The 27,775-nt window shown below is 35.5% G+C and overlaps 1 protein-coding gene across 1 annotated transcript; it reads left to right on the top strand.

The window, feature by feature from the left end:
* Positions 1–666: 666 nt before the first annotated feature.
* Positions 667–27,681, top strand: LOC122399376. Its single transcript, XM_043400025.1, has 6 exons — positions 667–850; positions 5,623–5,828; positions 15,405–15,537; positions 18,201–18,334; positions 20,136–20,334; positions 23,659–27,681. The coding sequence occupies exons 1-6, from the start codon at positions 787–789 to the stop codon at positions 23,769–23,771; spliced, it is 849 nt and encodes a 282-aa protein (XP_043255960.1). The 5' UTR covers positions 667–786; the 3' UTR covers positions 23,772–27,681.
* Positions 27,682–27,775: the final 94 nt, after the last annotated feature.

Raw genomic sequence — 27,775 nt, 5'->3', positions numbered from 1 at the left:
CATTCGTATTATAAATATTATTTACATCTTTCGTATTTTAAGAATTATTTAGTTTCCTGTATATCTGTAAAAAATACAAAAAAAAGCGAACATTTTTCGGTTCCTCTTTAATCTAAAGAATTGACATAACAAACATGAACTTAAATAGTTAAATAAAATAGAAACACATGTTTTTTGTTATTCACTACTACTTATGTGAGAAACAATTCTATTTCCGTAATATATTTTCGTAATATATTTTCGATATATTTTTACTGATTTGTTGTGGTAAATTCCTTGTATATTTTCAAATATATGAAAACGTATATGAATTATATTGAATTTTAGTTGCAACATTGAATTCGGGGTAAAATAATCAAGAAAGTTTTATCAATAGAACTATATAAAATATTACACTAGATCTTTTAGCTGAATAATAGCGTTAAAGCATATTTAAAACATTCGTAATAATGCGTTAACTAAAATTTGCTTATCGCCAATATATCAAATTGACATTAACCAGGGTAACTATTCTTTATCGTTTACTTCATGCCAGGCCCATTAGCAAATCCGATTTTGAAGATCCCTGATAAACCGGGAAACAGTGAGCCTCCACTCTATGTTTCATATTCTATGGGAGTTGGTCGAACGATCGAAAAGCTTGGTCAGTTGTAGCGCCGACTCGGCTCGAAGTTGTGTAGTTTAAAGGCACACCACTGTACAAAATAGAAGCACGTTTTTTTCGTAATTAAATAACGTAGAGGCAGTAACAGTTACGTAGAAAGAACACGAAGAATCCATACAACAATGCCGCGTCAGTCAGGACACTGGGGAAAAATCGTATTCGTATATATTTTTCAATTATTTTCATGTAAGTCGCACGCAATCGTAAACACCCACCCGGTCAGTTCATTCTGTTCTCATTATGACGGAAACAAACGAATTGTTTTCCAATTCGATTTTACGTGTCATAAAATTTGAACCACGGCGGAAACTTTAATCGTGTAAAACCCATCCGATCTTGTCAAGTTTATCCGTACACTTTTCATCGTAATTCGTTTATATAAGTGTCTCATGTAATATTTCATATGTTTTGCAATTTCGATGAAAGTCATCCCAACGACCGCCGTTTCGCAATACAAACATTGCAAATCTTGCGAAACATATAACAACGTACTATGTCACTTGCACATATTTTTTTCGTAATTTATTTATAAAGATATGTTATCACGATACGTAATAAGATAATTTGAAATCAATTCAACAGTCTCGTTGCATACGTTCTCGCAATAGTTTACTGTCAATCAACCGATTGTTATTAATTAAGCAACACGTATGTACGTATAATTAATACGTTCGCATTTTTCGCGGTCTTTTCAAATTTTTCTTTGTATTCATCAAATTCTTTTCTATACATTTTTTTAAACATCGTTTCGGTATGAGAAATCCATATATAATGTGTCTAAAACAGTTTGCAATTAAATAGCCTATTTTCCATGCAATTTCCTTGTAATTACAGTGTCGTATAAAATGTTAAAATATATTACTTAGCGTTTAAACAAATACTATTTGAACGAATAATTTAAAAAGCAACCAAAAGTTTCTATTTCGCTTTTAATTTATTTAACTGAGAAAACCACGACACAGTTATGAATTTCAACGAATCACATTGATTTTTATGAAGATTTCGAACAAACTTCGTGGTGTGCTGATATTCATAGTGTTATGGTACTGGTGCTCGCAGTTGTACCGCCCATATTTACTTTTTTTTAACAATCCTTGAATGAAGTACGTGTAACAAGGCTGAAACGAAAATACAATACCAACCATAAATTCGTTACAATTTATTTGCTTTTTATGAAGTATTCGTCAGATTCGTGAATTGCGATTTGATTAATGTCTCGATGAGACCGAGAATCGTTTTAAATCGCGTGCATAATGGTTCCACGCAGTGTACGCGCGTTCACTTCCGTTTCTACCGTTTCGTTCTCTTCGAATATGGTGCTTTTGGAACGTCTTGAAAGCTTCGGAATACACTTGCGCGCGTGTTGGTAACACGCGCTTTCAGTGATCGATACAGTAACACCTCCCAGCAACAGGGTACTGCCACAAGTAGTTATAGTCAACCGAAACCTCTCCATTCTTCCGTACAGTTTCATTAGCCTTGTTGTATTTTTGACGCCGTCGTTAAACGGTCAAACCATACTCAGTACGTATACCGTACGCAATCCGATTAATCGTATTCGATGGGGTTTGGATCAACGTCGGGACTTGGGCACGAAAATTTTGATCAGCCTAGACGACCTAGTTTTCAGCCCAGGAATCGTCGAATTTAATAGATGCTTCCTTCGGCGTACCGACGACTGTGTATAGCGTAACCGTAGGCGGTTTCGACGATGTACACGATTTAATAAGGAGATTGAAATTTCGCATTCTCACATTCGCGTATTGCAAAAGGAGCAACGCGAACTCGAACGTTTTAAAACGTTTTAGAACGTTAAAAAATCTCATTTCGACGATTAAAATCGTACGAGGGGAATAAACGTTTGTGGCGGAGGTAAAGAGTTTGTCTTGACGAGTACGCGTTATATACGAAATAAATTTTTATTCGTCCTTTAAAGTCGCGGATTTCACGATTATTAAAATACAAATTACTCGTGATTTCGTTTTTGTTTCTCTGTTAGTTCTTTTATTAGTTTCCCCCCGTTCCATTTCTGTTTGTTTCTTTGCTCAGGTATTAGCCTAGCGTATTTGTCTGACCATGCACGAATCTAGTCTACTTGTTATTACGTACGTTCGATCTATTTCGTGTTGCAACGAAATTTTTCTATTACCATTTTGTATCTATGTCGATACTTGAGATTATGCTATTCTTTTCGTGCATTAGTTGATGAAAGCGATCCGATACGTATCTTTTGGAACTTGGAATTTAAGACGGAAACGTTGATCATCCTAGACGACCTACTTTCAGCCCAGGAATCTGTCGCATTAATATATGCTTGCTTCGACACACCGGGTTGTGTCAACATTGAATATCCATTAGTTAATGCTAGATTAATACCTAAATTTACTGTTAATACAATTATAGTTCGTTTGACCATATTCTCATGAAGCGACAAAATTAAAATTAATAATCCTGGTTTTAATATGTCTCGTGACCAAAGCAGATTCTAAAATTTGGAAATTTTTAAATAATAATCTAACATTAGGTTGTAAATGAAATAAAATTTTTGTTCCTTTTAAGTAATGGATGTTGCAGTAAGTAGAACATAAATTACGTTTGCCTTTATTTTACTTTTATCGTAATTTTTATTTCGTTTATCCGTCCAATAATGACCGTACTCTACTTGTTCAGCAACACGCCGTTGTGCTCGTCTGACCATACACGATTCTAGTTTACTTGTTTCTCTTACTTTTATTTTGCTCCACCTTACGGAAGTACTCGAACCCGGAAATTCTAATTTGAACGAAACTTTGCGCGAATCTAGAGCATAATGAAGTATGCACGGATAATTTTTCTTCACCGCGAATGCTCAGACTGGCGAAATCAATCCCACAAAGTTTTCGCGTTTTTTTCAATATAACTTCGTAACGATACGAGGCAGAATAAAGTTGTGAAAGCAACAATTTTCCAGTTTTTTTTTTTTACACGTAGGAAGAAAAACTTTGACCATTCGTCGTTTATAAACAAATTAAATTTCTCTAGAGGCCAAAATAAGACGAAAATCAAGAATACCAATTTGTTGATGGAGGCTTCGTTAAAAAGTTATTAACAATTAAATTCAACAATTTCAAATCGTTTTAAAAAAATTATCTTCGTTTGCGGAGGTATATTACAATCGTTTTTGGTGAATAGACATACCCCCGAAATCCTATCCATTTTCTAGAAAAAAATTCGAGAATGTGTGAAATTTTCGAAGGAAAAAAAAATTTCAAATCATTCTAAAAAAATTATCTTCGGCTGCCGAGGTATATTACAATCATTTTTGGTCATTATACATACCCCTGAAATTCTACGCATTTTCAAGAAAAAAATTCAAGAAGGTGAGAATTTTTCGGCGGAAAAAAAAATTTTCAAATCGTTCTAAAAAAATTGTCTTCGGTTGCATAGGAATATTACAATCATTTTTGGTCATTACATATACCCCCGAAATCCTACGCATTTTCGAGAAAAAAATTCGAGAAGGTGTGAAATTTTTCGATGGAAAAAAAAATTTCAAATCGTTTTGGAAAAATTATCTTTGGTTGCGGGGATCAATTACAATCATTTTTGGTGAATACACATACCCCCGAAATCCTACGCATTTTCGAGAAAAAAATTCAAGAAGGTGTGAATTTTTCGATGGAAAAAAAAATTTCCAATCGTTCTAAAAAAATTATCTTCAGCTGCGGAGGTATATTACAATTATTTTTGGTCATTACACATACCACCGAAATCCTGCGCATTTTCGAGTAAAAAATTCAGTACTACCGAAAATTTAAACGTTAATAATTTTTTAACAAAGCCTCCATCAACAAATTGGTATTCTTGACTTTCGTCTTATTTTGGCCTCTAGAATCCCCCATTAAAATTGTTCTCTGCATAAAGAATTTACATTTTCGTCCAAATTTTAAAAGTTAAAACACATTGATCGCTTTTGGACGATCGAAATTTAGATGAGAAATGTTTGAATTAACATTTGGCTCCTCCGAGACCCTCGATCGAACCCATGTTGTACATAGAATTGTATTACAGTTATACTGGTAGTAATGTATATGTATAATATAATTCAAATTAAATTAAGTGATAAATTAAGCTTGATACGATTATACAAATTCATGTACAACATGGTTAACATAGTACGACCAGGCGCGTTTACATGCAGTGTCTTAATTCATTGATTTAATAGATGTCCCAGTTAACATGGACACGGAGATACGTTTCACACTATATTTAATACCGTTTAAGTTTTCGTAACAACGACCAACGGGAACATCAAGTTTGTTCCGTGCATGAATATTAACAATTTTGTAATCGACCAAGTTCCGCGAACGGCGATACAGTATGTTGTTGCACGTAACAAAGTTTCCCGCTGCCTTTCCGAACGAGCTGCCGACGATATTTTCAACGATTTAAACGTTGCCATTGTAAAACGCATTTTTACAATGCATTTTTAATCAGCCGCAATGGCAGGATGCATTAAGCTTTCCAGATGTCCATTAATTATTTCTCCCGTTTCCGCAATACCGAGTTGTTAAACCACTCTTTTATTTATTTATTTATTTTTATTTTTTTTGTTATAACCGCACACCACAGTCTCGTTCGCGTTATTGTTTATTCCCAGTCTACCGTTCCAGTTTCCATACTTTACGCGAATTTTTCACCGCTGTGTAATTTAATTCGAACAATGAAACGTTTCTTCTATATTCGAAATTTTCGAATTCTCGCTTTCACGCAATGAAAATCCACTAAAGAACTGAATGGAACGATGATACAAAATAAACGCTGAAATATGAATCGGAGAAGAACGTTAACGCTTAAAAATATTTGGAGATTTCGTCGACGAGATGCACGGTTGTAGACGAACAATTGAATAATTTCTGCTGTTATTTTCGATCGGAAGTCAAGTGGTTTAATGAGATATTATTGTCGGTGGCTTACAGATGCAACATCCACGGTGTATGTGCAGTTGATAGCACCGCACTACGTAACATACGGCAGCTCAGCTACTCTGCATTGCAACCATAGTGTCTCAGATGCTTATTTGCATAAAGTCGAATTCATGAAAGATGACAAGAAGATATTGCAGTACATAAAGGATAGGAAACCGCCATTCGTCGAATGGCGGGTAGACGGCGCGAACATGGAGGTGAGTTTGACGCAATTAACGCGCACAGCCACACGGTACATTTTAATTATACGTATGCGCTTTTAAGCAATCGTACGGTCATATTTATCGCTTCTATTTTCACAAAGGAATGATTTTCCAGACGGAAATATGCGACGCTAATGGAACAAAAAAAATTCCTTTCAAGTTAAACATTTTCACGTTACTTATCACACAGTTTGTTACTGCATTTGAATGCAATTATTATTGCATTTTTATCCTTTGCACGCTGAATGAGGGATTTGTCGGATTTTTCGGAAAACGATTTATTTTTATTCCAGAAACATAATTTAACTTGAATAACAGCAAAATTTTTTTTAAATTTATTTTTACTTTCAATAGCGTTCATTTCAAAATAATACAATACAAAATACAAGTTATTTCTTACGAAGATTAGAATAAAAATATTTTCTTTTGTTTGATACAAGTTGCATATGGCAGTGTCTATAAAGTTATGTTGAATATTTCTCGTGGTGATAAATAATAATGTCGAATAAGTATGATAGTGCTTCTATTGTTTACCTTAGAAGCAGTATTTAATTATACAGTGCGTAACAAAAAGTTGTACGCACCCACTTTTTTTCGATTATCTAAGGAACGAGTTGTGATCCATGGATGAAACTTTTATACAATAAAGAGCATCTAAAAACACACATTCTTATTATTTGTATCATCCAAATTGGAGCACATGTTCCCGAGTTGTGCAGTCGGAACAGTTTTCGGCTGGAACGAAAAGTTGTACGCACTTAATAAAACATTGTTGTAGAATCAGACTGGAAATAGACGAACGTCTTTTGTCGTTACAATATCGTCACTCGTCTTTTGTCGTTGCGATATCGACGCTCGTAGTTCTGATTCTACAACGATGGGAAGTGGTGCGAAATTATCCGTGGAGGAGCAGAACCGTGCATGGGAAATGTACGGTCGCGGACAGTCAATGAGACAAATTGGAAGAGAACTTGGTAGATCTGATGGAGTAATTAGAAACCTCATCAGATTACGTGAAAATTATGGAAAGAAGAAGTCTCCAGGGCGTCCAAGAAAGTTGGATGAGCGATCACTTCGGAGGATCAAGAAGCTGGCCACGGACGGGAAGATGTCTACACGCCGGATTTCCGCGGAACTGAAGAACGAGGTATCCCATACAACTATTAGAAGAAGATTAGTTGAAGATTCCAATATCAAATATCGGAAAATCACCAGAAAACCAAGAATGAAATCGCATCATAAAGAAGCCAGGTTGGAGTTCGCACGGAAATACCATGCGTGGACGTCCGAATGGAATAATGTGTGGTGGTCCGATGAAAAGAAGTTCAATCTGGATGGTCCTGATAGATGGGACTACTGCTGGCAGGATACCAGGAAGGAACAACCCCGGAAGGTCAGACGGCAAGTCGGCGGAGGAAGTGTTATGATTTGGGACGCGTTCAAACTCGGGAAGAAATCGCGGATTGCATTTCTAAGCGGTCGACAGGCTTCGAAGGACTACATTCGCACTCTTGAAGTATTCCTTTTGCCTCATATGGATGATGGAGATACTTTTCAGCAAGATAATGCCGCTATTCACCGTTCGAAAGAGACCCAAAAGTTTTTCGCGGACCAGAATATCGCGGTTTTGGAGTGGCCGGCTATAAGTCCGGACCTGAATATTATTGAGATGTTTGGGGAATTATAGCCAGAGATGTGTATAAGGATCATCGACAATTCGAAACCATTGCTGGCCTACAGGACGCAATAATCGACGCTTGGAACGAGATCACACCGGAAGTCCTCAAAAAACTGATCCAAAGTGTTCCGAGGAGACTCCTTTTAGTATTAGAAAATAAAGGAGGTCCCATTAATTATTAAAACACTGTATCCATCAATAAAATGCGTCTTATATATTACTAAATTAATTTTTTATTAAGTGCGTACAACTTTTCGTTCCAGCCGAAAACTGTTCCGGCTGCACAACTCGGGAACGTGTGCTCCAATTCGGATGATACAAATAATAAGAATAGGTGTTTTTAGATGCTCTTTATTATATAAAAGTTTCATCCATGGATCACAACTCGTTCGTTAGATAATCGAAAAAAAGTGGGTGCGTACAACTTTTTGTTACGCACTGTAGTTTTATGTTCCACCCCCCAAGAGCAAGTTAAATATTAATTTTCTGGATCCACAGCCACGGTAAAACAAATTTAGACCGAGTTTGTTCGATAAATAGCGCAGTGGGTGTCCATAGAGCTGTATTATGTTTTCTGCGTGATAATAAATACTTAACAGTCGTGTAAAATATGTATTGAAGTGTTCCCATTAACAAGTGTATGAAAAGTAGTTCACTGGTACCCGCATGCGAGTGCTTTGCACGAAAAAGGAATGTGACGATGCAATGCGTTTAATGATTCCGCGATATCGCGATAGATGATCGCGTGTTTGAGTTACGTGCTGTTCTCACGTATCCGTGTTTCGTATTGTGCCGGCAGTTTTTGTGATGCGTTGAAATGTGTAACGCGGGAATTCATTTCTGCCTGGGTATCTCACAACGTAGACACGCACGCCTGTTATATCATTCTGGTCAATCAATTTCATTTTTATGCGTTTTCAAAAGAAAAAAAAGAAGAATACTCTTTCCCCAGAACACGGTACTTTGAAACAGATACCATTGTGGCAGTTAAATTTGCTGGATCGTCGATCCATACGTCGAGATCGTTTCTCGTTGAACACTTTAACAGCCAGAAATTATAAAATATCAATACTGTTCGACCACTATACACGCAGGGTACAGTCGACGCACAGTGTAATCTGAAAATTAAATTTTCTTTCGTACAAAAATGTATTTTTTTAAGATAAAATTCGATCAGCTATAATGAGTAACTTATTTCAATGAAACAGAGAGAAAATAATTATTTTTAACCATTATCTGTATCGAGAGAGGAAGCTCACTGTATTTGGAATACCAATTATTTTTAAATGAAAGGAACAAAACTGAACAATATTGTAAAAAAATCAAGAAACTTTTACATTAAACGTAGTAACGAAACATTGGGCTAATTGAAAAATGATACGAAGCAACGGTTTTGTTAAAATTATCTTCATTTTTTGGAGAAGCAAGCAGACGATAGAATTATTTTCTCTTACCGTCAGCCACAGCAATCACAACACAGTCTTAAAATTTACTTGCTGCAGTTACAGGTGCAATTTTCGGAGTCATAACCAGCATATTCTCAGCCCCACATTTCACACATTTCACACTGCACCCCTCCACTCATCGCCCCTTTTGTCTTCGCTGTAATTTACATTCCAGAAAAGCTTAACCACGCCATGGAATATTCCACGTTACATTACTTTTGGTATTCCAAATTATCAACGTTGAAACTAAAATTTCGCGTCGCATTTTGTATTCTCAAAACCATTGAAAAATTAATACGCAAGTAAGCAGATTAAATGATTTGCTCTAAATTATTTATTAAATTTCATTTAAATGAAAAACTTTTACAAATTGGCGACCCTTCGATCTGCCCTCTATTTGCAATATATCAAATCAAATAACGTTATTTAAATACTTCGCTATCTAAAATTACCAACGGTATTCCAAATATGCTGCACTTTCTTTAATTATTCAAGAAATTATCTGACCCCTCGAATCTCAGAATTTCAATTTATTTTTTAGTCTAATATTCATATATTATCTGTTATTTGTTTTATTATCATATAAAAATGCCAGAGCTTCGTTAGTTAATTTCCTCGTTTTTAATGCCCGTTCGAGATATTTCGATGCTTCGTGAAAAACAACTAAATTCTCTTCTTATTCGTTTGCATACGTAATTATTGCGCTTTTTCTTAACATTCTGACGCTTTTCCTATTTGCGATCGCGTTGGTGTCTCTTCGCGCGACAGACAACGCGGATATCGAAGTTTCAGAATTCGTGTTTTTCTATTTCTGAACAATTAAATGTCCGGAACGTCAGAAAACCGGCGGCCATCCATCCGCTGAAATCCGCAAAAAGTTAAATGTTGCAAGAAACAGCTCACAAAGTTACTTCACCTTCCCATAATTATCCGAACGACCGCAAAAACGAGAACGAACATTGTACACTTACTTACGTTCGTTTAAAAACCTTTCCTACATTTAAATTGTTATAAACGTTGCATCGTTTGGCCATGAATTCAAAAATTCAATTTACGTGATGGAAAACAACTCTTTTTTTTTATAAGAAAATATTAAAGTACGTCGACGCGAATGGATTTATTGCACGAACTGATCCGGCGCCACGCTTTAAGGTCTGCCAAGTATGAATCAATAGTTCAACGATCTCCAACGAAAAAATATATTGTTCAACAATAAATGATCGAAACTGTCGTTTCAGTGTTTTAAGTTAAATCGTGGGTTCCTCGGGCAGCGTTCATTACACTTCGAGTTTAACGATTCGCACGAATTACAGGAGCTGCCATTAAAGTGCAATCTGTGTAATTAATACTGGTTGATTAATCGTTTAATTTGAAGTCAGTTTGTTTTTGATGGGCTCACGTGCCAATGAACGCATGCAGTCACTCTGAAAACATTCGAACGGTGAAATCCTTTTCACTGAAACATTTATTCCGATTAGAGATATTCTGGAGAAACATTTGCGATTATATCGAATAGAAAACAAACGAATCACATTTGCAATGTATACTTAAATGGAATAAGCAGTTATTTCAACAAAAAGAAAACACAAATTATTTAAGGAAAATGAAATTTATGATGAACCGTCTCTTTTTATAAACCTTTGAAAATGTTTGAATCTCTGTGGAGGAAAATGTTCATGGAACATAAATGGTCGAAGTGAACATTATTCGGTAAACCAGTATTTCAGTAAAGTAATTAAAGTCCCGTCCTACTTTACGCGTCTGGCCATACGCTATCTTATTCTACTGACTGAATCGAATGCAGCGCGTTATGCTTGTCTGACTAGATTCGATTCATTCTACTTGCCCGAGCACCATCAACAGCTGCGTCAAGTTCATTTCATTATTATTTCGCGAGATGTTTCGTTGCATTCGTTCCGAGTTTGTGTCTGAATCTTCTTCTCGCGAAAGCGTGCGGATTATTATCAGAAATTAGACGTTGAAAGTAAAACGGTAGCCGTTCTACGGCATCCAACGTAACGGAAACCATTCAGGCGGCAAACAAAACGTTTAAAAATTACCGAGACGCGATTCAATTTACTTTTAATCGCATTTACATGGATTAACCTATTTCAAACGAACAGTGTCGAAATAATCGCGCGTATTACCACGTTGAATATTCATGTTCCACAGCGTTACACGGGGGTTAATAAAAAATTAATAACGATATGTTTGCGTGTAAGCAGATGAAATGATATAATAACCATTATTTCACGCTATGCGTGTATATTACAGTTGTGGTAGGAAGGATGAATTTGTAGCTTTCGTGCATGTAACATTAAACTTTTATGAAACATTATTAATATAACAATATTGTAATCAATGTATTATTCGAATTACTGCGAATGGGATTATTTATTATAATGATAGAAAGTTTATTGATAAATGATTAACAAAGTCCACGTTGCATCGATAATATTATTGTATCGTATTTACTAAATTCGTATAATCGCTTATACTATTTTCTCCTACTCTGTTTAGTATAACAGAGTAATTAAATGATCACGACGCGTAAATTCGTTAATTAATACCCATCGCTAATGAATTCTTCAAAAGTGACAGTCGAGGGTGATTCGATGCTTAATAATAATATGATACAATTCGTAGGTGTTAAATTACATTGAAAACCGATTAATCATCGAAATTGTTTTAATATCAGAGACAGAGAGAACCAGAGTGTATTACGAAATGCAGATTGCACGATTCTCGAGCACATCGTGTCGCGAACGGTGTTTCGTGCATCACACGATTTACTCGAAGTTACAAGACTGCATTGTACCCGAAACGTCAAGAATAACCCAGAAAAACCGACGCGTACACTTTATCGCCCACTAAACGCGGTCTGTTATGTTTACCCTGCACCCTCTAAGACGTATATCCGGCTACGATAATACGGTCAGTGGACGTTACAATTCAGGTGTGGGCTACTCGACCGCCCCCGATGATAAAGAGTCAACATTGAATAAAAGTATCCTCTTTTATCCAGGAAAATATAAGAGTTACTTAACACGGGCAATTTTATTATTTAATCGCTCGAACAGTTTTACTTTTTACTTTTATCGAATATGCCTTCGTTCCAATTTTGTTGTTTCTCTTTTTTATTAGTTTTGGTGGCGCTGTTAGCTGAGGGTAGGAACTCGTGATATTCATAGGACAGAAAAGGGCTTCTAGCAGGCTCTGCCTTAGACTACTGCAATATTGGGAAATTTTTTTTTTTTTATCTTGTTCTCCTGATTTTTCCGCAGTACCCTGAGCTGGATCTCTATAACCTGCACTTAATAAAATGTCTGTTAGTATCTGTAATGTTTATGAGGATGTGTGTTATTGTGGTTTTCCTTGGATTAGTTGTTCGAGGGAAAACTTTCAAAAACCTCGTTTACATGCATCATGCGACGAGTGTGGTGTTGTGGACGGTTAGTTAACGAGATATTGGGAAGTCGTAGCAATCGAGGGGTCGGTCGAGCGCTTGTGAGAACGCGATCCCTCTGGTGGCGAGCATGGGAGGCCACACTTTCATTCCTCCCTAATTGCCCGGCCAGACACGCTCCTATTCCACTTGCCCTTCTGTATTAAACGTATTTTCACTTGAAAACAATAATAAACCGGGGCTGTGTAATCGATAGATATTTAACACTAGAACTACCGACAACTATAGTGTGTTTATTTATACCAAAGAAATTGAAACGATAGGAAGAAATATATAATGCAACGGAAATAAGTGTTTATATATTCTCTTATAAAAAATTACGATAAATTTTCAAAAATTCAGTCGATTATTAGAAATTACGAATGGGTCATTTTGACTGGTTTAAGGTGGATCTTGGTTACCAAATTTAATATCACAGCTACTTTAAACAATAGGCAGTGGTGTTGTTAAAAAAGGTTGCGTGACTACTAGAAAAGCATAGCGATAGTTTCTTGCCTGATACGTGGAGGAGATTTAAAAACATTGATCTCTTAAATGGAACTTGTAGCCTTTTGTGACAGTTCAGATACATCTATCAAAAAACTGATAGCTTCTCGGATATACAGTTGCTGAAGTATTAAAATCGTAACCTTTGAACTCGAATGTATTTACAGATGAGGGATGAAAAGATGAATATTGGAAAGAATTTTAAGTCGTGCTTTACATTCAGAATTACGCACATACACCATGTTTGTACTGACTGTATGCCAACACCTTACGAGTAAAATGAACGAAAATATATTCGTTTCTAATACATTATTCAAAGAGATATTGTCTAAAAACTGGTTGCCTAGCTAACTTTGTCCAAAAATACACGATCTTCACATTTAAACTTTTTCCTTGCTCGTAACAGTTTCCACGATATTGGACCAAATAGGGTTAACGGTCCAAACTTTTAAGGCTATTTCCGGGCGTTCGCTATGAATCATTTCCCGATAAAAAAAATACGCGATTAACGTGCAAGAATTATTTCTCGCGAAAATTTTATAAAAATCGTCGATTTGCGAGATCTTCCAACTGAATTCTTTATTGGAATAAACAAATATCAATTTGATTTATTTTCTATTAAAAATCTTAATATAATAATTTCTCTATCTAGTTCTTGTTCGTTCTTCTTTTCCATCAAAGGACTCGAAATAAAAACAGAGAACTTTCAATTGGGTAATTTTATTTTTATTTTGAAATATGAACTTCTACGCTTGAGAGTTTCTGGCAACATAGAATCCTCGGTTTTCGACGCGAAAGCGACTTTAACTGTTACATCAGGGGCTCATTACTGTTAACAAACCTATGCAACGTAGTTCCAGGAACAGAAAACCGTTTAACTGCTTTATTTAGACCATTTACCCTTCTCTCACTGCTTTAATGGCCTCAATCATATCATTTACATCTCATAACTATCTTGCACGCTTCGCTGGGGGCGAAAGTATGCTATGAAACGTATCTAGACCTTTCCAAGGGACGAATGGACTATTTGAAAACTCGCACGGAATTACCGGGGTTAATATGGAAGTGAGTTTCGTATGTAGCTCCTTTCCCAAGCGCAACGTGCCACCTAAAAAGAGCAGATGCATTTTCTTTCTAAATGGAACTGCATATTTCCGTACGCAGATCAACGTTCCGTGTATAAAAGTACCGGGGCGTAGTTCTGCGTAACGATGCTCGGAGCACCGAGGCTTATGCCAATAACCTTACTCCCAGTTTACGAACATTGTTTTTACTCACCCTCCAACTCCGCCACTACCGGAGGGTTATTGGACTTGGAATAAATAGCCTTCGTTACCAGAATTATTAAAGTAACAGGACTCGAGACGAGGCGTTCAATGTTGTTACGTTTGAACGGATGTTTTCTCTTAAGATCCTTTTTACTGGCGATCGATCAACTCTCCCAGAATGACAATCCTCCGTAGAGTGCAATATTTGACAAATTAATACTTCGTCAGATTTTATTTTAAAAATCTCTTCCAAAAGTTCGAGTAAAAGACAAAGTATGCAATTCAATTTTTAAAAAAGGACTACACTTTCTCGGTGAGGTGTGAAATTAGCAGAAAATGGGAGATTTTGAACAATTTCTTGAGCTCTTAATTATGAAATTTTATTTTTATTTTGAAGAATGAATTCAGATTTTATTTTAAAAATCTCGTCCAAAAGTTGATTCGAGTAAAAGACTAAATATGCAATTTAATTTTTAAAAAAGAACTGCACTTTGAAAATGGGAGATTTTGAACAATATAATTTCTTGATCTAGATCTCGTTCCTTCTTTTCTAGCAAAGAACTCGATAAAAGAAGAGAACAATCAATTACGAAATTTTCTTTTTATTTTGAGAATTGAACTTCTTTTTGTTTACGTCTGCTCGAATAAGAGATGGAAGCCTGTATGGCTGATTGGATACATCTTAGAGCGTGGAATTCGATAGGAGCATCGGTTTCCGTTAAAGAGGATAAGCGAGTAACGGTCTTGTCGTAACTGTTTTAAATCGAACGCGGTTTACCCGAGGAAATTGAAACCGTGTACGGTAAGCAAGGTAGCCCAGCCGTGCATTATATCGCGACACAATATCGAGACAGACTCGGCCGACTGACCAGCGAGCACGTGCACCGAGACATGCAACTTTAATAATGAAGACCATCGACGACGATCGCGGTTCGTGACGCTTCCTATATCGTTTCAATGGAATACGTCTATCTTTGCCGGATACGGTCTCTACTTTTATCCTATTCCCCCGTCCACCTTGACACCTACGCGATCGGACCGGTCGTTCGATCCATTTTTAAGTGATCGATACGCCTCTTTCGGGCGCGTTCCCACGCGAGAGGCGACAATAACGAACACAATGTCTGAAAGGGCACGCGGGAACAATGGCCGCGCGTTATTTAAGAGGCTTTTAGGCAACCCGTTTGACACGATCGACGTTCAGAACGATGCACCGCCTGTTTACAGTACTTGGAAAACGGCACGACAATCAAATTAAAGGACGTCCGTTTCGAGGCGTCCGGTTCATATTCCTGTCAGGTCTCAATGACGACTCCTATTTATACCGAGGCTTCCGATACTGTTCAAATGAAAGTTATAGGTAAGAGAACACTGTCCTTGAAAACTCGTGACCTTTTTTCGTTCGAACCCGACCAGAACCTGCGTCGAGTTTCGATTTATTTTTACTCGCGAGCGTGTTAAGGAGCTACGTACGCGTTGGATATTTACTATCTTTTCGTAACACAATTCTAAAACGTTATTGGTGTATTTTAAGAGAACTACGTGATAGTTTACGGAACTTTGAATTTACGTAAAAAAAAGTTTTCATTAGAATTTTAATCTCACCAAGTGGCATCGATGCCAGGCCCATACAGTAATCCTTTTTGCACTCTCTGTTGTTTCTTTTTTTTATCTCTCCAAAGTGTATGTAGCCCCTTAAGTGATTGCGTTCGACGACGAGAAACTTAATTCTGGAACTGTATACTGGGAATTTCCTACGTCCATAAAACGCCGCGAAGAGACAATTATAAACCTTTCTGGTATTCATGGCGGTCACCTGAGCGAGTAAAAAGATGTTGTATAGCAAGTTACGGGCTGGTGCTCTGGCATTTAACTGTATTGTAAATATAAACAAGTTTCTCAATATGTAAATACCCATCTCAGTGTACAGGGTTAAGTTTAATATTGATTAAGTTATTCTGTGTGTTAAGATATTTGTTGTGCAAGTACGTAGATGAAATTTTAATTTTTACGTCTGTATTTTTAAAGAGTTTGTTCGTAAAAGTACATTTCTTCGCCTTCTAGAACTATTTAAATTCGAGCAGTGACAATATTTCTATCCTTGAAGAACTTCTTATAAAAGTATTGAAAGTAGAAGCAATCGTTATTTCAATCTCACGACTTCTTCAGAAATTTAAATTTGAATCCAGTGAGTCTCGATTTATCTGTTTCGAAGAATTCCTTGTAAAAAACAGGTAGAAAAAGTAATGGCTGTTTAGATTCCACGAGCCTTTCAAAATTCAAATTTGAACTTTGCGTACCCTAATTTATCTGCTTTCAAAGCATCTCTTACGAAAGTACGTGGAAACTGTCGTCCCTTACATTTCTTGATCTTTTCAAACTTCAAATTTATATTCAACGAGTCATAATTCTTCTGCTCTTAAAGAACTTATTATAAAAGTATGTAGAAACCATCATTTTTGCATTTCTAAATCTCTTTAATCTTCAAATGTAAATACAACGTATCAACTTCTCTACTTTTAAAGAATTTCTTATAAAAATCTGTAGAAATCATCATTTTTTACAATTTCTAGATCTCTTTAATCTTCAAATGTAAATACAACGTATCAACTTCTCTATTTTTAAAGAATTTCTTATAAAAATCTGTAGAAATCATCATTTTTTACAAATTTCTAGATCTCTTTAATCTTCAAATGTAAATACAGTATATCAACATCTCTCTACTTTGAAAGAATTTATTATAAAACTATAAAAGCAGAATGATCCTCTGTAAATTCATATTTAAATAATAGTATTTAATTTACATCTCTTGACCCTCACGAAATTCGAATTTAAATTTAAAGAGTCTCTGTTTTTCTGTTCTTAAATAATTTATTACGTGGACTCTAGATAATTGCAGCAAAACGAAACTGTGAATTCCTTCACATATCGAGATTCGTGCAATTATCTAGGCAATCAATCTACTTCCCACATACACAATATTATCGCTATGCCGAATAATAGTTCATGCTTGAGATCTCGTGGCATCATTGGCCCCTTACTAACAATCTGCTTTTGTCTCGAACGTAAGACTTCAATTTCCAATTACAATGGTTGTTAAATGATCAGTCCTTCCCACTTGCTGACACTATGCAACATAGATATTTGCATGAAAGTATCGAGATTCTACTGTATTAACGATTTTATTTAAATCTCTCAAACGTTTCACTTTGACAAACCGAGATAACACTTCGTTCTTCTCGAGTGGACAGATTTAGAAATCGAAAGGTTCGATCAAACGATCAAAGCAAAATACGAGCACGCATTTGTCGTTGCAGTAAACGGTAGTTAAGCGAATTGCAAAATTCACAGTTAACGTAAATGAATTTCGAGAAAGTAACAGTCGTCACTGATTTTGTTTCGTCGGACGTAAAAAGTGCCCGAATAAATTTTAAACCGTCACGTTCGGGATATACGTATTGTTTCCGTTTAAAATTCAAGAGGGGAACGATTTACATTTATTCCAACCGATCGTTGGATAAAAAAAAAAAATGCAATAAAACTCACCGCCCGTCCTTTCGTTGATCGATCGATTAATTCTGTAATCGTGTCGCTTATACTGTGACGTATGACCGCGATAAAACATTGTCTTTGCAATTATAATGTTCTATTTAAGCATAAATTGTTATTTGACGTTAGCATAAATTACACCGGTTGCGTACCAAGTATTCAATATGTGCATATTAAAACACGAATATATTTAGAAAAGCAATTTGTAGGGAAAAGTATGTTTCGTTGGAAATAATTAAAGAGACGCCTATTTAAATATGGTAACTCATACGTACTTTATAAGTTGATTATATTATACAAGCGGAAGGAGCAAGAATTATATTTTTTAATACATTGTGTTCGTTTCATTTTTTAAATATAATTCATTTCGAATTCTCTAATTGTTTCCAACGACTTTGATGCAAGTTGTTCTGCGATTTTTTAAATGAAAGGAAAACCTTGCCTTGTTCTAATCAGTGTTATGAAATTGTACAGTACCACAGACTGAAAACCCGAAAATCACGTTCAAGAAAAGCATGTACGTGATCGGCGAGAGTTTAGAGGCGAATTGCACTTCATCAGCTGCGTTTCCAGTTCCTCATTTGACATGGTTCATAAACGGGAAAGAGGTAAGCGCAGAGAATAAAAATAACTTGGTTTCTGTTTCTCGAATTCATGGATATTATACAAAAATATTCGGTTTAATCAATATCATTTTCTGGGACGAGATTTCGCGTTGCTATTAATATCGCTGCTTTGTCGTTTTTCGTCCTTTAAGCGTCGCGCGGCTAAAATTGAGTCTCTTTGGGCTCGAGTTTACGAAGTTGGAATTTACTACTCGACGCAGGATACTTCAATCAACGTTAACGTTAAAGCTACAAAGGATATATCCATGTTCTCGTGAAGCGTGTCGAGCACGTTTAATGTTAACTTATCAAATGATTTCTAGTAGGTGAATATAACAGTATCAGAGAAGTCTGTAAATAGAATCTCACCTTTGAGAATTTCACGAAATGCGACGGTGAATGTAATAGAGATATCGATTGCACGAAGAATCGGATCGTTATTGAAATTGGTGTATTTCACATTCTTTGTCGTCTCGATGCAATTCAAACGTATTAATAACATTTCAACGATATAATAATGCGTTATCAAAGTTGTGATACGTTCGACCAACATCCACTGAACAGGGATAATCAATCGAATATTATTAATATTATTCGCGTAGCACGAAATATGTTTCGCGGAACACAGTTTGGAAATACATGGATCCTTTTACTATTTATCGTTGCTTCTAAACGCAAAGGCGAAAAGATAAATATTGGTAATAAATACGGGTTCGAAGTTGAGATTTTTATTTTAAAACATGTTTATGGAAACTAGTGTATTGGAAACACGATGTATAATAACATAATTCGCGTTCTGTTAATCACGTATAATAGCTTTTACTTTAAGGGGGCCATTCTACCTTGTAGACACGAAAAATACATGTTTCTTTGTGATTTTTTTTTGCGGGCTATTAAAGAGCGATTAATTCCGTGTTTTGTAGATACATTTATTATATATTTAGCTATGTTTATGAATTTTTTCAACGCATAATATCTATTGATTACGCTGTTTTTGTTGATCAACAAACAACAGTTTTTAGGAACGACGCTTGACTGAGTATGTGATATCTTGCGAACAATTTATCCGAAATCCAAAAACCAAACATATTCTTAATATAGATGAGTGTGGTTATATCTAGGATCTTTTCAAAAAAACAAAAAATGGCAAAATGGCAGCTATTTTACGAAAAAGTATTGATTTTCATATATTCGGTTGCTTTTTTGTTAATAAAAGAAAAAGTATTGCATATATCGCAACTATCCTAGTTCATACTATAGGAAGATCAGTTCTAAAGATACTTTATAAATTTCATACTGATATCTTGAATAGTTTTTTCGTTATCACATTCGCAGTGCTGAAAAATGTAGTTTCGAGAAAAACAGCTTCAAAGTTTCACGTCAGCAGGCTATAACTTCCTTACTTTTTCAAATTTCAATTTAATATTTGGTAGATATATTTTCGAGACTACATACTAGAAGAAAACGTAAAAAAATTCAATTTTCTTAATCCCACAAAGTAGAAAGGCAACTTAAAGTTTTATGTCTAGTTATACCTGCGCATGGTACATTTCAGCGGGCTATAACTTCGTTAGTTTTTCAAATTTCAATTTAATATTTGGTAGATATATTTTCGAGACTACATACTAAAAGAAAATGCACAATCTTTTGTTCTGTAATCGCTAAGTCCTTTGTGATCGTCGACCACATCGAGAGTTGATAAAGATGTCACTAATGTCTCATACTAGGTGCTGTTTCCCGTTAAGGCAACCTTCTAATCTTTGATAAAATTGTTATTTATTACGTTTGCATCTTGTTTGATTAGGTGGATATCACTCTGGTAAACCACTATCCTTACACGCGTCACAAGGACCAACTGATGTCCGCCACTGCGAAATTAACGATAGAGGTTTCCGCGTTGCATGCCGGGGAGAACGGATATTTGGAAATCAGCTGCTATTCCACCATTCCGGACTACCCCCTGCACGAGGAGTACGCTGATATCAGGAAGGAAACGGTTTCGGGTAATTATCCAATTCATATTTAATGAATTCTTCGTGGAAACTTTCGATACTAATTGATCTACAACCGAGCCATTTGCCTTCGAACAAAACTTTGGTACATTATAAATGGAACACGAGTGCCATCATTTTATTTAATTAATACAGTGATCAGCAGACTGCGGATGTTTATGCATTTATGGGGAATGTTAATTCTCAAGAAACTACAGAATACACTTAATATGCAAAAATATAAGAAATATTTAAAGTAAGATACGAATTATTATATTTAAGGGTTGAGACAATCATATATATAATTCTATTAATAAAAATATGAATTTGCATAAAGATCCGCAGTCTAGTGATCAGTTTGTTAAAGTTATTATGTTTTTTATTTTTAGTAAACTATATACTGTAAGTTTATCAATACTGGTAACAGTATAATCATTATTGAAATTTCCAGAATTTATGACTATTGGTTTCGATGTATTTTACGAATATTACTGAATAAAGTAATAAGAAAAGTAAAATATACATATATCATATTAGTTTAAAAATTATAATTTCTTTGTAATTAGGTAATTTCTTTAACGTCAAGGATAGACAACAAGAAATTTTATTGTATTTTTATAATAATAGTAATTATGGTTGAACGTATAGTAATTAATGTTTTTAATGACCACGAATAAATACGTAATATTATTTGATGTGTTACGTAATGATAACGCATAATTGATATTTGTTTCCGTTTAATGCCTCCTGTTAATTGCTATTTTATATGAAATTTCACATTAATTTTAGTATCCTGATGAAAACCCAAATCCATCTGGAAATTTCAATAATATATGATTATGTACACTGTAACAAATTCACTTGCAAATGATGAAGTGCATTTTAAGCTCCTCGAGTCTTTACCGATTTTAAATATCGTTTTTAGCACTTTAAAAAAATTTTACTCTACCCTTTGGCTCACTCGCTACAAAATATGTATTTCAAAAAAAAAGAGTTGCCTGGGAAATCCATAAAGGAAATATGAACTCTACGAGTCATATCTACAAAGTGCACTCCATCCACAAATTCCTAATATCAATTTGATCGTTTCGAAGTATTATTTTCAATATGGTGTCTGTTTAAAAAATACATATTTTTCTAAGGGAATGTTTTTGAAATAGGATGGTATTTTTTTAAATTTGATGTGTTGTTTCACTGTTACATAATTGGCAATTAACGAATAGTTACCTATTCAAAAAAAGAGTTAGAAATTCCGCTGGAAAAACGCGATACCCATTGAATTCAGGAACAAATATTTTTTTCCACAGAAATACGTTCACTAATCCGTTTGACCTATTGCCAAATTTCATTTCGTAATCTAAGATAACGAGCCTGGATAAACTCGTACACCCTCGAAAATAGATATTCTCGTTAACCCGTTTGAAGGGTTATTGTTCCACGGAAAACGAAGTTCCTCAATTAGAAAGAAAACAGCGTAGTTCGCAACCTACATTAATCTCGTATGCATGAATTAGGTCATTCCATAAGTTCGCGCCACTCGTCCTTCTCAGACCGACGAGAATAAAATTCGCTACGTAATAGGAGAAGAACGAAATTTATTAATTCAACATATGTCCGAAATTTCAAATGAGCTAACATTAACAATTAATTGACACTTAATATAAAATCAAAGTCGAAGCTCGAAGTACGTGCACTGTTTCATACAGAGCTGAGACGACTGGAATAATTTAGTATTTAAATATTTCACAAATATCACTGTTCAAATATTATTTGATAAACATTATTAACATGTTTCACTGGCAAATATTTTTCTTATGTATTATCTGGGTCTTGCTTAAATGGAGATTTCCATTGAGATGGCAAAAGATTGTCGATCAAAATGGTAGTACGTTATTTAATACAGTTTATTACTAAAAATATTGATATTACTTTATCCAATACTTTAACGAATCCAGCAGCGTATACAGAGTGTTCGGTAAACCCTGGAATAAATTATAATGGGGGATTCTGGAGGCCAAAATAAGACGAAAATCAAGAATACCAATTTGTTGATGGAAGCTTCGTTAAAAAGTTATTAACAATTAAATTCAACAATTTTAAATCGTTCTGGAAAAATTATTTTCTATTGCAGGGGTCAATTACAATCAGTTTTGGTCGTTACACATACCCCCGAAATCCTACCCACTTTCGAGAAAAAAATTCCTTACCAAAAGTATAATGTCTGACCATACATTGATATGTTTCACTGAAATTTCATCCGTATGTTTAAAACATCATAACTTCTGAACGAATTGGGGGATTTTAATGTTTAAAAAAGCGAACAACGCGTATTTTAGCAAAGAATATGTAGAAATTCTAAAAATGTTGAAAAAGTTGTTCCTTCACCCCGTAAAGTGAGAAAAACCCCATAAAAGTGGTCCAATTTTCAAACGACCATAACTCTTACAATAGTGAATATATTTCAATGAAACTTTTTTCTGAAATAGAGCTCGTGGGTGCCTACAAAAAAAAGTAGACATACCCCCGAATTCTTGCGCATTTCGGAGAAAAAAATTCGAGAAGGTGTGAAATTTTTCGACGGAAAAAAAAATTTCAAATCGTTCTAAAAAAATTATTTTCAGTTGCGGGGGTCGATTACAATCATTTTTGGTGGATAGACATACCCCCGAAATCCTACCCACTCTCTAGAAAAAAATTCGAGAAGGTGTGAAATTTTTCGACGGGAAAAAAAATTTCAAATCGTTTTGGAAAAAATTATTTTCTGTTGCGGGGGTCAATTACAATCATTTTTGGTGGATAAACATACCCCCGAAATCTTGCGCATTTTGGAGAAAAAAATTCGAGAAGGTGTGAAATTTTTCGACGGTAAAAAAAATTTCAAATCGTTTTGGAAAAATTATTTTCTGTTGCGGGGGTCAATTACAATCATTTTTGGTGGATAAACATACCCCCGAAATCTTGCGCATTTTGGAGAAAAAAATTCGAGAAGGTGTGAAATTTTTCGACGGGAAAAAAAATTTCAAATCGTTTTGGAAAAATTATTTTCCGTCGCAGGGTTCAATTTCAATCATTTTTGGTGAATAAACATACCCTCGAAATCCTGCGCATTTTCGAGAAAAAAATTGAGTACTGGCAGAAGTTTAAACGTTAATAACTTTTTAACGAAGCCTCCATCAACAAATTGGTATTATTGATTTTCGTCTTATTTTGGCTCCTAGAATCCCCCATTAAAATTTTTCCCAGGGTTTACCGAACATCATGTATGACTTTGATCTCCCACGAATTCTCGTTTGCTCTTTTTTATTGAACGAAGGTGTTATTTATCGGTTGTTTCAGTGCAAATTATACCCGCGCCGATCGCCGTGACTGCAGCGCAGAATTTAGCGCGGGGTTGGGCCCTACCTACGTTGCTGTGCATACTCTGCACGGTGCACAAAGTCATTCCTTAATAAAAGTCAATTGCTTTAGGATAATTAAAGGAGAACAAAGAGAAAAAGAAAAAAGAAAAAAATATGTAATATACGTAACGGAAGAGGGACAAGCGGCAGAGACGGATGAATCGGGGAAGGGAGGGGGGATCTATATACATATATTATATATAATATATATATTAAAGAACGAACAATCACAATGTCTTCCTTGATTATACCGAAATACACGGGGGCAGCGGTTTTATTGTCTTGCAGAAAATTTTATAACTCATAGACGCGGCTTCTTCGTGCAACTATTTTCGATTGTCGCTTGTATCGATCGTTGTCTATTTCGCGGAAGCATAACGAGATCCTGGGGAGAACGCTCCGTCTCGCACCGATCCGTGACGGGACCCGCGGCCAACGCAAAAACGGCGAGCGAGTAAAAAAAAAAACAAAAACCGAAAAAAAGAAGAAAAAAAAAACCCAAAAAATGAAACAAACAAAAAATCGTAGGCAAACGAATTACCAGATAGAATCTCGCCGGTGAACAGGTGACTTTCGGTTTTTTCCAAAGTAATACACGGGCGCATTTTCGTCTCGGCTATCTCGCGTCGACGGCAAGATTAACGCGTTCACCGTTCGTTTCAAGTCGATTGTCCTCGATCATTCTTTCCGTTCGGATCCTTTAACAACGTTGACGACCATTTTAATATAGAATAATTGTGTTCGTACTTGTTCGTTGATAAGAGTTTATTGTATTTATAGGATTAGGTACGAATTAAACGTTTTACCTACTTTAGATGACTATTCGCGCGATACATGGCGATTGTTGCGAAGCGCGAGACGCGATCTCGAGCGTTTAAAGGGTAGGTCTGTTCGTTATTCGATACGTCACGCTGACAAGGGGAGGTTTTCAATCGCGTTTTTCGAATGGATCGTTGCTCGGAACGAGATCGATGAATCTTTGCAAAAATCTCAAATTCGGGATCGATTGTGTCTGTGCAATTTTATTATCGGGCAGAAATAGCTTGGAAACATTAAAATTTTAAAGTTATCCGATCGATCTCGTTCCTCGCGCTACGAGACTGTCGATAATAATGCGAGGATATGTGGGTGTTCTTTGATATAAATTCTACGACACGTATCATTGATTTTTCGAGCGCAGATTACAAATAACAGAGAAGAACCAAGCCAATGCTTGAAAGAAACTCAATACCCGGTAAATCTCACTTTTTCCCACGACCAGCAACGATGTATTTATAAAATCCAACCGTAGGTTTCCTTTTAACATTTAACCGGGCAGTTTTCTTTCTTTTTCCACGATCCGATTCCTCTTCCCGTTCTGCTTACAAAAGTACAAGTTCCAGTTCGCCAAGTATTGAAATACAAGCGTCGAAAAGGGAATACCGTACGTGATATTCCCAAATAAAACGTTTTTAAAGTTTCGTAGCCTTCGTGTCGCGACTCTCTGCCCCTCGAATGCAACTCTAAACGCGATTTATGTCCAAACTGGAACCGTTATCCAGATACCTTTGTACTTTTCCTGTATCTTATTTCCACCAGTCAAATCATTCGACAACTTTTTTTAATTAAATAATACAATTTTATTCCAGCCATTCTCTCGAATCATCAAGATCAATTGCAGGATATTTACTTTTCAATGATTTTATTAAAAGAATGAATTTATATTTTCAAAAAAGGTACAGTTTTGTACTTTTCCTGTATTTTACTCATTTCCACCAGTCGAATCACTCGACAACTTTTTTTAATTAAATAATACAATTTTATTCCAGCCATTCTCTCGAATCATCAAAATCAATTGCAGGATATTTACTTTTCAATGGTTTTATTAAAAGAATGAATTTATATTTTTAAAAAAAGTACAGTTTTGCATAAAGAGAAGAAAGGTGCAATGGTCGTTTTCAATTATTTTAAATGAACTTATTTCTTTATTGCTGGTCCAATAAACTTATTGTAATGTTTGACAATTATCTGATTGCCCTAGATTTACTGTAACAATTTTACTCTATAATTAAACGTGTCCAGTACAAATTTTTTAGATTTATTTTGTGTAATTTATTGGGTGCTTCCATGTCACAGCTATAATCTCTTACAGATATAATTGCAATTAATATTTTTGGAAAAATGCACAATCATTGCTGATTTATCAGTCTTCTATGAATTAATTAACCACCACATTAGATATCCTGCTATTTTACAGCTATTGAGTAAATATATAGTTGATAACTCGTGTATGAACATATTAAAACATCTATATTTTTTTTTTTTCTTTTTTATACGCTTCGCGTCTCGTCAAAGGGCTCTTGGAGTAAATAAATAAAACACAACCTCCCCTTGTGAGCAGAAAAGCTGTAACGTGTGTCAATTCGTAGATCGAATTTGTTGTTCGTAATTAAGATGATTGTACACGAAAATCGTTTCGTCGCATGTTTCTGGCTTCGAACTCCGATCGAAATTCACGATTACGTATAATTTGATGGGAAAACAGAGATTCCGCGAGAATTTCTGTATTTGTACCGGGAAACGTTACTTTCTCAATCGTCGATAACCAAAGACAAACATTGTGATCGATCATTTCGTATTGTCGCGTTTCTAGTTCGTACAAGTGAAGATACAATCTAAGTACTTATCGTGGACTTAATTTAAGTAAGGACGAGAGCTACGACACTTCTATATTTCATACGTAAAGAAAAGTAAAAAAAAAAAAATATGAAATACATTCACGATGCGTTTGTAAAGGGCTTCGTACGCGTGCACGTGAGTTTTATTTCGAATTTTATCAGATATTTATATACGCGTATACATATACATATATTTATTGAATAGCGGATGCAGATTATAGTCCAAAGCTGGCATCGTATCGACAAATCACAAATTAAGACTGTTATACCTTGTTGTTCGCGGAGCGATACAATTCGTTGTTACATTGATATCGTTATTTATTTCTATCACGAGGCACTACTTTCCAAGCTTTGTCATGTTCCTTGTATTCCGTACAAGACGAGAAAAACCCGTCAGACGTTTAGAATCCCATCGGCTCGTTGTTAATTCCGGGATCGTCGCCCCGTCGACGTCCTCCCGAAACAGCCGAGGCGTTCGTTTTCTTATTTTTAACCAATAACCACGGTTTAGTAGACGCTGTAAAATTTATTGTACACGCACACGTGGGCTGTCCCGTATTGATTCGCTGCAACAATAAGTACTATTTTTAACGGAAAAAAAAAAAAAAAAAAACAACAAGCAAGGAAGCAGAAACAAAGAAAAAGTTGCGAACCTCGCGGTGCGATCAACGGAGCGAGTTATTTTATTATCGCGGCAGAAGGGCTGAAAAGTACATTCCTGGGGGGAGAAGGGGGGGGGGGGCAGAAAAACAACGTATAATTATAGAATTTCCTTGTCTACGCACAGCGCTGCACGTCGATCAATAAAATTGTGTATACGAGACCCTTCAGGACATCCCACGTGTGCAACGATTCTAAAACGCGCGTACTATGTGGTTTCATTTAACACGTTTCATCCACGGATCGTGTTCTATCTAATAAGAGATTCACCGGGATATATTGGATTCAATAATAACTTTGTTCGGATATCGACGACACGCTGGTTCTTAACACCGGATTCACGGAAGTCAGACTCCATATTTAAAATAGCAGAACGCGTAAATATTATTTTTTAACAAGTTCTGTTGAATTTGTTCGATGCAGTGGCACGAATACGTATTCTAATTAAAAGAAATATCAATAAATATGCTCCTTTTCGAAGGACGAGATTACAGATGTTCGAGGGCTGGGAATCGGTCGAATTTGATGAAACTTCACTGATTAAAAGAGACGTTCGATGAAGAGGGAATTTTAACTTTTTAATAATAACACGTATATATTATTTTTCGTGAAGGGTTGCATAATACTTGTCTAACAAACTTCTTCGCCCGTTTAATATTCGTCGAGGTATTATCAGAAGGGTGAAAATTTCATCCCTTATACTAAATTTACGGCAGATAAGAAAAAAAACACGAAAGC

This window comes from Colletes gigas, unplaced genomic scaffold, assembly GCF_013123115.1.
Source record: "Colletes gigas isolate AHSC1104 unplaced genomic scaffold, ASM1312311v1 Colletes_gigas_Sc00013, whole genome shotgun sequence".
Classification (NCBI taxonomy): Eukaryota; Metazoa; Arthropoda; class Insecta; order Hymenoptera; family Colletidae; genus Colletes; species Colletes gigas.
Note: the sequence above shows the minus strand (reverse complement) of the source record. Positions and strands in the feature narration are given on the sequence as shown.